Source organism: Mesoplodon mirus, assembly GCF_964341445.2.
Source record: "Mesoplodon mirus genome assembly, chromosome: 16".
Lineage (NCBI taxonomy): Eukaryota > Metazoa > Chordata > Mammalia > Artiodactyla > Ziphiidae > Mesoplodon > Mesoplodon mirus.
This window is the reverse complement of record NC_138992.1, coordinates 25,260,522-25,274,110: the sequence shown is the minus strand read 5'-3', so window position 1 is coordinate 25,274,110 and position 13,589 is coordinate 25,260,522. Positions and strand designations below refer to the sequence as shown.

The window sequence follows — 13,589 nt, the reverse complement described above, 5'->3', positions numbered from 1 at the left end:
AGTAGCGTACAATGTTGAGAAAATTATATGAATTTCCAAAACAATGTATCTCAAAGTGGTTTACAAGAAATTCACTATATGTTGTAGACATAGATCCAAGTAGCGCTCCAGGTGCAATGATTTCTCTTAGGCACTCTGTCTCGTGATACAAAAAGTCGAGACTGTTTACAAGTTTATCCATATTTGAAAGGGACAAGAACAAAGTGTTCACACTGGGTACATAATTTATTCTATGAAATAAAACATGCTATAAAAAGAAGACAATGACCTATTAAATCAAAATGCTGGCATTACTGTGATACAGTTGTAAATGAGCCACCAATAACTTGCAAATACATATCTTAATTTGATTTTGAAAGAAACCTGTCATATCTGAAAGCTGCTTCTTAAGAATTAGAGTACAGAAATTTAAAAATATATGAATATTTGGTAAATCCACAACTTAAGGAAATAAATTTATATTGGTGATTTGAAAGTAATTTCTTTTTTTAGCCATTTTGAGTAGGGGCTGGTCCAAAATATATGTTTAACTCATTGTTGACTAAAAGTTAAAAATTTTTAAAACTTAGAATTCTAACTCACTGTTAGATAAAAGTTCAAAACAATGTTAAATACATTTGAAAGCTCAACTGGAAGGATAAGTAGATATACCATAAAATAAATAAGTAGATTAATAGGTTCTATTTGTTCTTGCAGAAACATTGGAAAGTTTGGTAAAGAATGGTAAGTTTGGTGTCTCAGATAACTGCAAAATTATCTTTATTATAGATAATTTTTGGCAGCTAAAGTGGTTACTGAGTGACAAAACAGATTGAAGCAAGGAGTTAAACACTATCCCATGGCTCACTGAATAATACTTGTTACAACATAATGAGGGAAATCAGGAGGATAACACGATAATCTTGCCATTTGCAGAAACTATGACAACCAGTCTAAAAAAAGATAGCAATATGATGCTGAAGAACAAAAACTAGAGAGTCAAATCAGAGTGGGCAATCTTATCGCTTCTGTGGCATAAACTAGTTCATAAACATTTCAGGGCATGACTCAATCTGAAATAACCAGGGAAATAAAGAAAACAATGACTCAATTAATAGGAAGGAACAGCTGATAGAGTGGTGTGAAATACAGACTTATGGGTGTGATGTAGCTCATGACAGTTAAAGAGAAGTCAGTGATCTATTGACTCTTGTAAGTATAGCTCTTATTTTCTACCCTATATCATTTTTTTAACCCAGTCCCTCTAATATAGTTTATAAAGCACAGAAATACTGATAGTGGATGCTCCTCCAATATATGCAAATAAGTTTATGTTTTAGAATAATCTCCTTTTTAAAAAAAGCAAATAAACTGTGAGTAAGCACTCTCAGAGTGCAGCCGATTTTTGTAAAACTCTCCACGGTAAACATGAAGAAGAATTATGGGCCAGTTTATGAAAAAACACTCTTCTCTATCATTCCTCGGGAAAAGGTGACCCAGCAAGTCCTGAAAAGTGTGCTTTAATTTGTTTATCAGTGAACTAAATGTGCACTGTTTTGTGTGTCAATTTCCAAGCTTCTGAAGAAGGCAAGGGTTGCCACGTTATACCATTGTGCAGACTGTGTTCAAGTTGGGATCGAACCGTACTGCCTTCCCTTCCACTGACTTCGAGTTGGTGTCATACATGGGATTTTCAAAAGCTGCTTGGCCATTGTTATTTTCATGAACCGAACATCCTGTGTACTGTGTTTTGGGTGCAGTCCTGTTGATGAGAACATTGATTAGCTATATGTTAACTTTCTTCAAGAAATAGCAGAGTAGGGTTCAAACAGAATGATTGAGTTATTGTTAATGGATAATGTAACTTGAAAGTATTAATTGAGAAAACATAAACTCAATACAACACATTTGAACATTTTACCTGTCACTTTTAAATCTTGAGTGACTTCTTATTTACATACAATATATATTTATAAAGAGCACCAATATGAGTAAGTGTAAATAAATGATATCATGGCTATTCTCATTAATTTTCTTATGAAATAATGTTATCATTATGAAATAGCATGTAAAATATAACTAAATTATGATGCTGATGAATTTTAATCTCATTACTCTTCATTCCTCAAATATTTACTGAGCATCTATTAAGTACTAGGCATGATCCTAGGCATTGGAGATATATATATATATATATATATATATATATATATATATATATATATATATATATATATATATATATACACATATATATATTTTTTTTAACAAAAACATGAAGTCATCACTCTCATGGAGCTCATATTGTAATGATAGAAAGCAATGAATAAATTAAAAATAATAAAACAAGAAAAAGATAATGAAAACTGTTTTGATAAAAAGAAAATTGTTTATAGGACAGGAAGTAACTGGGAGCCAGTTTAGGAGAGGTAATAAGGAAAATCATCTCTAAGGAGGCAAAATTTAATCTGAGACTTAAAGGACAATAAGGCGTTGGTTCTACAGTAATAGGAAGGGGGTTCCAAGAAGAGTAGACATCTAATGCTGACGCCTAATTTGGGAAGGTGCTTGGAGTATCCCAGAAACATAAATATTCAGTTGGTTTAAAATTATATACAGTAGAGCAAGTAAATTCAAAATCTCAAAGAAGAAATTACTATCTATATAATACTCAAGTCATGAAAATAGTTTCCAAAGAGTTACTGATAACTGAACATTTGCCATTAGTTTATAAAACACATGGAATCTAGGCTGGCTGGTATAAGTTGCTCATCTTGAATTCTTGCTTCATTTTTTATTTGTCTCCTTTTTGACTAATGTTTATTTCTAGTTTCTCTTTCCCACATCCCACTGCATAATATGCTGACATTTGTAATGGAACAAAGACATACTTGCCCTTACCTGTTTCTCAAACCTAATTCCTAAAAAGGCTTTGAAATAACTCTCCTCTGTTTACACCAAACACCACAAATTTCAACGATTTATTTTAGTGTAATTTGTATTTGCCGTTATGTGCTTTTACTACCCCTAATGCATTTTCTGAATTTTTCTCCATACTAAAAATTGTTAGGTGATTTGTATGATGACAATATGAAAAAAAAAAACTATCTAAAGCTTCTTTCAAAAGCATCATCTATATATTGTTATATAATATAAATTATATTGTTTACAACTTGCTGTTGCCAGGTGCATAATTCTAATGGATCATATTTGTCTCTCTTTTTTCAAACTAGATTCACAATAGAAACAGAAGGAACATCATTTCCTTCTAATTAGGTAAGGATCACAAAGATGTAAAAGAATTTCCCTCTGCTAATGTTGAGCTACAGCTTTAAGGAAAATAATATCAAGCTTTAGAAAAGTTTACACATCAATGAAAATTACCTTAAAACTAATCATTTCTAAATATAAGAGCAAAATCTATAAAACTCTTAGAAAACATACAAGTTGTATGACCTTGAATTTGGCAATGGTTTCTTAGGTATGACACTAAGCACAAGTAACAAAAGAAAAAAGAAATAAATTTTACTTCATCAAAATGAAAAACTTGTATATCAAAGAACACTATCAAGAGAGTGGAACTACAACCTACAGAAAGAGAAATATTTGCAAACCATATATCCAAAAAGGTTTAGTATCCAGAATACATAGAGAACTGTTATACCTCAACAACAATAAGACAAATAACCCAATTTTTAAAATGGCCAAAGTACTTGAATAGGCATTTCTTCAAAGAATGTAGGCAGATGACCAACAGGCACATGAAAAGATGCTCAATGTCATTAGTAATTAGAAAAATGTAAATCAAAACCACGAGATACCACTTCACTAGGATGGTTAAATGGAGGAGTACCATATAATCCAGCAATTCCATTCTTGAGTACATACTCAAAAAAACTGAAACAGTTATACAAACAAAACTTGTATACAAATGTGTATAGCAGCACTATTCATAATAGAAAAAACATAGGAACAATCCAAATGTCCATCAACTGATAAATGGACATATTTAAACACAACACATTCAAACATACAATGCAATATTATTCAGCCATATAAAGGAATAGGGTGCAGATATATGGTATAACATGGATAAAACTTGAAAACATATTACATTCAAGAAGCCAGATACAAAATGTCACATATTGTATGATTCCATTTATATAAAATATCCAGAAGAGGCAAACCAACAGATAGAAAGCAGATAAGTAGTTGCCTGGGGCAGGGGTGGGAAGAGTAGGGAGTTACTGCTTAGTGGGTACAGTTTCCTCTTGGGGTGATAGACGTTGTGAATATACTAAATGTCACTGAACTGTACACCTACAATGGTTTAAATGATTTTATGTTATGTGTATTTTATCACAATAATAAAAAAAGTTTAGCATAGCTTGCTTTATAAATAAATTTAGTGATGATTTTTATCATTAATAACATCTTATATTGACAAGGCCTAAACAGCTGCTAATGCACAATTGTTACAAATTTACATAATATTAAATAGATCATTCTTAGATAATACAGACTGGCATTTATAATAAAAACATCAGTTTTGAGAAAAATACATTACATTTAGGTATTCATTTAAATATCTGGTTACCTGCATACTTTTCTCTTCTTTTTTTTTTTTTTTTTTGCATACTTTTTTTCTTAGTAAGGGATGGTCCCAAATAATGGAGAATTGCATAGTGAAGCCCCTCACCAGGATGTTGTAATGGATGTAGTGAACAGGGACCAACGAATAATCTATATAGTCATATATGAGATATATCACAAATATAATATATTAATTCCATCATCTTCTAAAAGCAACAGAAATAAATGAGAGGATTAGAGGATTTTATCATCTGTCTCCCTGGGTAAAATCTATCAGTATTGTCAGGTGAAATAAGAGGTTTGGACACAGCTTCTTCCTAGTTCTTTAAATAAATCTGGCAGCAGATATCATCGCTTCAATTTAAACCTTAACTTAGATTTGTATCTCTAAAGTTTCAATATGGATAATGTAAAAATAACTTATACAATTAGTTATGTACCAGGAAATTGACAGGCAAAAAGGAGGAAGGGTTAAGTTGAATGCTTGTGCAACTTAACAGAGCAATTTTAGTTGTGTGTATATTGCTGTGGTGGAGGGAAAGGCAGGGGAAAAAATGGTTTCAACAACTGTGGCAATATTTGGCACACAGAGATTTAAACAACCCAGAAAAAAAATGCAAGTTAGAATTTGAACTATAGAGTAAAAAGAACATGAAATATAGATTTGGGAAATGCTTTATACTTAAAATCAACAAACTTACCTTTGTTTATAAAGATAAAATCCAAATCCTGCAAATATAAGTGCAAAAAAAGGCACAAGAATAGCAATGGCCACAGAACTACTATTTGTACCATGAGGTTGATTTGAAGAATTTGAACCTTCTGACATATTCAGTCCTATAAAATAAGAAAATAACTTATAAAATCAACTCTACTTTATCACACTTGATTTTTTAGTTTTGTGAACCAATTAATTTCTTCCTTGCTCAAGATATCTACTTGGAAATATCTGCAAGATGTACTTGGAAATGTACATAGTAAACAAAAATAATTCACAAAACTCCTTCAACTCATTTCCGCACAATTTTGCACAGTGCCTACTATGTATAAGATATTTTTCCAGGAAAGGATACGGAATAAAAAATATGCAGAGCCTCTGAACTGAAGAGTTCATACAATTGTGGGAAGAATACAGAGCCACAAATAAGTATATATATCAAGGATGAATTCATGATCAATGTGCTTTAGGAAAGGAAGGAGTAATTCCATCTGGTGGTATGTAAGAATGTTTTCTGGAGGACTTAAGAGCTTGACCTTGAAGAATCAATAGAACAACAAATACAGGAGGAAGCAGGACCATCAGAAGCCTAGAAATGGGAAGGTGAGTGGCATATTTAGAGGATGTGACAAGCATTAGGCATGTCTGTGTGGAAAGGACATGTGGTAGGGAATAGGAGGGTAAAATGATAAATTATTTGAAAAGGCATAAATATGATTCTAAAGAGCCCAAACTTTCCACCCACCTATAGTGAGGAACAACTGGATGTGTTTGGGAAAAAAAAAAAAAAAGGCTCAGTGATAAGATACAAGATTTAGAACAGCGACTAGGGTGAGATGGACTTGAGGGAGTCTGGTCTGAAAGCAAGAGTAGTTTGAAGATTGCAGGAACATCCTAGATAAAAATGGAAATTAAGATGTGAACGGCAGCACTAGGAAAAGCATGAAAAGATAGATTCAGGAGAACTTGTCTGTGTGGATGAAAGGGAGAAGAAGGCATAGGATTTAGTTATGTTCTACTTGGGGCTGAGTAAGTGGTTATGACATCTGCACAGTTAGGAAATGAGAAAAATCAGGTTTGTCAACATGTTGGCACAGTGACTAGGGAAGAGAAAATAAATAACAAGCTCTTTATTTAGAAAGAAATGGTTCCTTTTCTATAGGTGCTGTTTTAGACATGAAGTGCTTGAGATGCTTTAGGGAATTTTATGTGAAAAGATCTTGCATTCATTTACACAACTGTGTTAATGTACTGTGCTAATAAATGTTTTATCCTGCTTTTAAAACTAACAATTTTGGCAAGACATTATCTGAAATGACATCTTATTAGCCTTGCTCATTTGGAGAAACCTGATTTGCCTTTTTGATAAATATTCAACTAAGTCATACCTTAGTCCAGGTTAAAAAGTGTTAGTACCTTTTTTATACATTATTCTTCCAGGGACTCATAAAACTTATGTAAAAGTTCAAAGCAATGGAATTTTTAAGATAAACATCAAGTAGTAGATTTTAGAGCCTGAATTTACTCTTTATGCATTAATACCACAATATAGTAATGGGAGACAGTACACCTTAGGAAAATTAAACACCAAAAGCTATGTTAATAAATACATTCAAACGAGACCATTAAATGTTTATACACATTTTAGAAGAGTTAGAAATAAAAACGACAAAACTCTGTGCCTCCCACCGTGGAAAATTTACATATCTGAAGAGCACAAGGTCCCAAAACAGGGCTCACTCCTCAGTTATTTTCCCTTTCCAGACTCTATGAGTTAAAGTGCCACTACATTTTTTTGGAGCAGTAAGAAAGTTGCAACAATATTCAAATTGCAGAGAAGTATTACAATTCTTATATGATAAAATTATTTACAGTTTAATATTTTCTTTCATATCTATATCACATTTTCTCCTTTTTACTTGCTTGAGGGCAAGACAGTTTGTCATGTTTATATGCTGAAAAACTAAACATTGTACAGAGCTGGAACACAAAGAAACAATATTCTGAAGAACGCAAATATTTAAAAGGTTATCAAATGTGTCAATGTATAGTCCTGACAATGCAAAATTCAAAGTATAGTAAGTATGCCTAATGTTCAGAATCCATTGTACATTCTTATGATATCTAGAGTAATAAAAGAACTACATGAAAATGAAAATGAATACATTACCCAGTCTTTGTAATCCAAATTGCCCATAATCTTTGCCCTGAATAAATCCTTGAAATACATAAGTAGCTCCATCAGGCTCAGCAGAAACCTAAAAGTATTTGTAAGTTTGGTTAAAACTGAAGACTGGCCACAGATATATTTTCCCAGCCTTAGAAAATATTCAGTTTTACTCTGAAATGAATATTATGCAGAATTCCTTCCTCCATATCTTCTACTATGTAAAACACAGAACACTGAAAATCTGCCATCATTAAAAAGCAAAATTTAAAATTTCATCTTTAAATAATTATGATATGGGAAAAAAGGGGATTTGTTATTAACATGATACAGATTTATAGACTTCTTTTAGGCTAAGAGACCTGTTGTCAAGAAAAAGGGCAATGATATGATGAAACAGAATGAGGCAAATGGTCAATTAAAAATTAAAATATAATAATACTGTCCTTCGTAGATTAGATAACTGTTCGACATATATGCATTCCTTTCCCCCCACTTCCAATCAACCTTCATGGAAAGAGTATACTTTCTACCTCACTGAGTTGGATTTGGTCCTGTGACTTGATTTGGTCAGTGGAATGTGGGTGGAATTGACAATCTGTCAGTTCCAAGCCTAGGACTTAAGAGGCATGTTTCCCATTATAAGTCAAGGAAGCCAGTCACAAAAGACCATGTATTGTATGATTCCATAAATATGAAAGCCTAGAACAGGGAAATCTAAAGAGACAGAAAATAGAGTTGTGGTTGCTTGGGGTTGTGGGGGTGATGAAGGGTGGATGGGTTGGGTGATAGCTACAGGGTATGGAGCTTCTTTTTGAGGTGATGGAAATATTCTAAAGTCAACTGTGGTGATGGCTACACATCTGTAAATATATGTGTGTGTTTAATTAGCTCAATTTAGAAAATTAGATTTTTCTGGAATTTTAATGACAAACCAAAGCATAAATTTGTTATTAAAATTAGCAGCAGACTTTTAAAGAACTATGCTTACAAAGCCATCCATGGCCCAATCTTCCTCCTTCATTTTCTTCACAGAAGCTTGAGCTGGTACTTTAATAAGATAGATGTGTAATATTAGGCGAGCTTCTTGGCTTTTATATACTCCTGTAAAATGTAAGGACATTTAGTCTATTAATTTTGCAAACAGTTATGCTTTACTTTACTATCTATAACTACTTAAATATATCATAAATGCATGTGATAGAAAAGAAATAAAACAAGGCCAAGTCAAGGCCACCTTCACCCATAATGCTTTTCACAAATCCTGCAATATATATTGATCTCTTTTTCAGCTGAAATTTTCAACTCAAATCTTAACTGTGGGGTTTAAATTACCTATGCTATTAAAATTAAATATTACTGTTCTTAATAATATCATTCCAAGATTATTGTAAACAAAATTATTTCTTCCCCCAAACAGATTTAAAATCTTCAAGGATATGAATTATATGTTAAAATTCCAGATATTTTCCTTAATAATAAGTTAGGCACCAACTCTGAGAAAAAGAGTATTCGAGGTGCTACTGGTGCCACAAAGATTAATATGTTGTTCCTATCTAAAAATAGGAGGCTTATGTGAATTTCTGATGAAATAGGAGATATAATGATAGAGATAGAGAATATGATGAATTAAAGGCCAGAAGAGAGAAGGATCATTTCACACTGGAGTGCTTAGGAAATACTTATTAAGAAAAAAGAGCATTTGAGCTGGATCTCAAAAATCAAGTAGAATTTTTAATTCAAGAAAGTAAATATAGGTAATGGCATAAAGGAGAGAAGCAAGATGACTACAATTTTCTTTTTTTTTTCCTGAATGGGAGTATTCCAGGAATAGGAATAAGCTGGAATGTAAATGTGTTTACGGGAATAATAGAATATAAGGTTCTAAGTAAAAATTTTGTGATTAACTGATGGTTGAAATTTGACTCATTACTTCACTCACTTAATATTTCACCTATGTAATAAGGTATCATAAAAATTAGCTGGGAATACAAATATAATGATACATAGATCTTGATCTAAAGTAAATTAAAATTAATAGGGAAAACATACAAAAGTAACCAAAATTACTGGGAAAATGTTATAATTAATTTTATGGAGACAAGGATAGAAAGTTAGTCTATTTATGTTTGTTTATCTATATTTGTAGAAATTTGTTTAAAAATTTTTCTAAATTAGAATACATATATATTTAGTGCTAACTCTCTTACAGAAGGAAAATAAAAATTTATGTTTCAACATTAAATAAATCAGTAGTCACATACTCCATGCATTCATATAAAGCTTCTTTCAATTTATATCATGTAATTGTGTATATTTTTAAAATTAAAATACATATTAACTTCTAATACCTTTACTTTGGGTTTATGGTAGGCTCATTCAACAATACAAAATGAAGCTTTATAGTTCTTGTAAAATTTACAAAATCAACAGATATAATTTTATTTTTTATTTTATTTATACCACAAATTATTCCATTATTAATAATTTTATGGGATATATACATTGCCAAGAAATTTAAAAATACATATTTCATATTTTCAATATCAATACTTTTAAAATGTATTTTTAAATGAGAGAAATAATTCATATTCATTGCGGCCCATTTTGTTCCAGATGCATTTCTTTTTTTTTTTTTTCTAAACACATTTATTGGACTATAATTGCTTTACAATGGTGTGTTAGCTTCTGCTTTGTAACAGAGTGAATCAGCTATACATATACATATATCCCCATATCTCCTCCCTCTTACATCTCCCTCCCACCCTCCCGATCCCACCCCTCCAGCTGGTCACAAAGCACCAAGCTGGTCTCCCTGTGCTATGTGGCTGCTTGCCACTAGCTATCTATTTTACATGTAGTAGTATATATAAGTCCATGCCACTCGCTCACTTCATCCCAGCTTACCCTTCCCCGCCCCATGTTCTCAAGTCCATTCTCTACGTCTGTGTCTTTAGTCCTGTCCTGCCCCTAGGTTCTTCAGAAACATTTTTTTTTTAGATTCCATATATGTGCGTTAGCATACAGTATTTGTTTTTCTCTTTCTGACTTACTTCACTCTGTATGACAGACTCTAGGTCCATCCACCTCACTACAAATAACTCAATTTTGTTTCTTTTTATGGCTGAGTAATATTCCACTGTATATATGTGCCACATCTTCTTTATCCATTCATCTGTCGAAGGACACTTAGGTTGCTTCCATGTCCTGGCTATTGTAAATAGAGCTGCAATGAACATTTTGGTACATGACTCTTTTTGAATGGTTTTCTCAGGGTATATGCCCAGGAGTGGGATTGCTGGGTCATATGCTAGTTCTAATTTTAATTTTTTGAGGAACCTCCATACTGTTCTGCATAGTGGCTGTATAAATTTACATTCCCACCAACAGTGCAAGAGGGTTCCCTTTTCTCCACACCCTCTCCAGCATTTCCTCTTTGTAGATTTTTTGATGATGGCCAGTCTGACTGGTGTGAGGTGATACCTCATTGTACTTTTGATTTGCATTTCTCTAATGTTTAGTGATATTGAGCATCCTTTCATGTGTTTGTTGGCAATCTGTATATCTTCTTTAGAGAAATGTCTATTTAAGTGTCTGCCCATTTGTGGATTGGGTTTTTTGGTTTTTTGATATTGAGCTGCATGAGCTGCTTATAAATTTTGGAGATTAATCCTTTGTCAGTTGCTTCATTTGCAAATATTTTCTCCCATTCTGAGGGTTGTCTTTTCGTCTTGTTTATGGTTTCCTTTGCTGTGAAAAGCTTTTAAGTTTCACTAGGTTCCATTTGTTTATGTTTGTTTTTATTTCTATTTCTCTAGGAGGTGGGTCAAAAAGGATCTTGCTGTGATTTATCTCATAGAGTGTTCTGCCTATGTTTTCCTCTGAGTCTTATAGTGTCTGAACTAACATTTATGTCTTTAATCCTTTTTGAGTTTATTTTTGTGTATGGTGTTAGGGAGTGTTTTAATTACATTATTTTACATGTAGTTGTCCAGTTTTCCCAGCACCACTTATTGAAGAGGCTGTCTTTTCTACATTGTATATTCTTGCCTCCTTTATCAAAGATAAGGTGACCATATGTGTGTGGGTTTATCGGTGGGCTTTCTATCCTATTCCATTGATCTATATTTCTTTTTTTGTTCCAGTCCCATACTGTCTTGATTACTGTAGCTTTCTGGTATAGTCTGAAGTCTGGGAGTCTGATTAATCCAGCTCCATTCTTCTTTCTTAAGATTGCTTTGGCTATTCATGGTCTTTTGTGTCTCCATACAAATTGTGAAAATTTTTTGTTCTAGTTCTGTGAAAAATGCCAGTGGTAGCTTGATAGGGATTGCATTGAATCTGTAGATTGCTTTGTGTAGTATAGTCATTTTCACAATGTTGATTCTTCCAATCCAAGAACATGGTATATCTCTCCATCTGTTTGTATCATCTTTGATTTCTTTCATTAGTGTCTTATAGTTTTCTTCATACAGGTCTTTTGTCTCCTTAGGTGGGTTTATTCCTAGGTAGTTTATTCTTTTTGTTGCAATGGTAAATGGGTGTGTTTCCTTAATTTCTCTTTCAGATTTTTCATCATTAGTGTATAGGAGTGCAAGAGATTTTTGTGCCTTAATTTTGTATCCTGCTACTTTATGAAATTCAATTGATTAACTCTAGTAGTTTTCTGGTAACATCTTTAGGATTCTCTGTGTATAGTATCATGTCATCTGCAAACAGTGACAGCTTTCCTTCTCCTTTTCCGATTTGGATTCCTTTTATTTCTTTTTCTTCTCTGATTGCTGTGTCAAGGACTTCCAAGCCTATGTTGAATAACAGTGGTGACAGTGGACATCCTTGTCTTGTTCCTGATCTTAGAGGAACTGTTTTCAGATTTTCACCATTGAGAACAATGTTGGCTGTGGGTTTGTCATATATGGCCTTTATTATGTTGAGGTAGGTTCCCTGTATAACTACTTTTTGGAGGGTTTTAATCATAAATGGGTGTTGAGCTTTGTCAAAAGTTTTTTCTGCATCTACTGAGATGATCATGTGGTTTTTTCTCCTTCAATTTGTAAATATGGTGTATCACAATGATTGATTTGCATATATTGAAGAATCCTTGCATTCCTGGGATAAACCCCACTTGATCGTTGTTTATGATCCTTTTAATGTACTGTTGGATTCTGTTTGCTAGAATTTTTTGAGGATTTTTGCATCTATGTTCATCAGTGATATTGGACTGTAGTTTTCTTGCTTTGTGACATCTTTTTCTGGTTTTGGTATCAGGGTGATGGTGGCCGCATAGAAAGAGTGTTCCTCCCTCTGCTATATTTTGGAAGAGTTTGAGAAGGATACCTGTTAGCTCTTCTCTAAATGGTTCATAGTATTCACCTGTGAAGCCATCTGGTCCTGTGCTTAGGTTTGTTGGAAGATTTTTAATCACAATCTCAATTTCAGTGCTTGTGATAGGTCTGTTTATATCTTCTCTTTCTTCCTGGTTCAGTCTCAGAAGGTTGTGCTTTTCTAAGAATTTGTCCATTTCTTTCAGGTTGTCCATTGATTGGCATATAATTACTTGTAGTAGTCTCTCATGATCCTTTGTATTTCTGCAGTGTGAGTTGTTTCTTCTCCTTTTTCATTTCTAATTCTATTGATTTGAGTCTTCTCCCTTTTTTTCTTGATGAGTCTGGCTAATGGTTTATCAATTTTATTTATCTTCTCAAAGAACCAGCTTTTAGTTTTATTGATCTTTGCTATTGTTTCCTTCATTTCTTTTTCCTTTATTTCTGATCTGATCTTTATGATTTCTTTCCTTCTGCTAACTTTAGGGGGTTTTTTGTTCTTCTTTCTCTAATTGCTTTAGGTGTAAGGTTAGGTTGTTTATTTGAGATGTTTCTTGTTTCTTGAGGTAGGATTGTATTGCTATAAACTTCCCTCTTAGAACTGCTTTTGCTGCATCTCATAGGTTTTGGGTCGTCGTGTTTTCATTGTCATTTGTTTCTAGGTATTTTTTGACTTCCTCTTTGATTTCTTCATTGATCTCTTGGTTATTAGGTAGTGTATTGTTTAGCTTCTGTGTTTGTATTTTTTACAGATTTTTTCCTGTAATTGATATCTAGTCTCATAGTGCTGTGGTCAGAGAAGATACTT

General features: G+C 32.8%; 1 protein-coding gene across 3 annotated transcripts in view; it reads right to left on the bottom strand.

Moving 5' to 3' along the window:
* Positions 1-1,581: 1,581 nt before the first annotated feature.
* The window catches only part of CSMD3 (CUB and Sushi multiple domains 3), a gene marked incomplete at both ends in the record, with an annotated part of 1,109,686 nt that continues 1,097,678 nt past the window's right edge, over positions 1,582-13,589 (bottom strand). For all 3 annotated transcript variants that reach the window (XM_082600704.1, XM_082600705.1, XM_082600706.1), the window contains 4 exons: positions 1,582-1,741; positions 5,274-5,409; positions 7,461-7,548; positions 8,449-8,561. In XM_082600704.1, coding sequence (XP_082456830.1) covers positions 1,582-1,741; positions 5,274-5,409; positions 7,461-7,548; positions 8,449-8,561 — 497 coding nt within the window. The remainder of the gene's footprint in view (positions 1,742-5,273; positions 5,410-7,460; positions 7,549-8,448; positions 8,562-13,589) is intronic.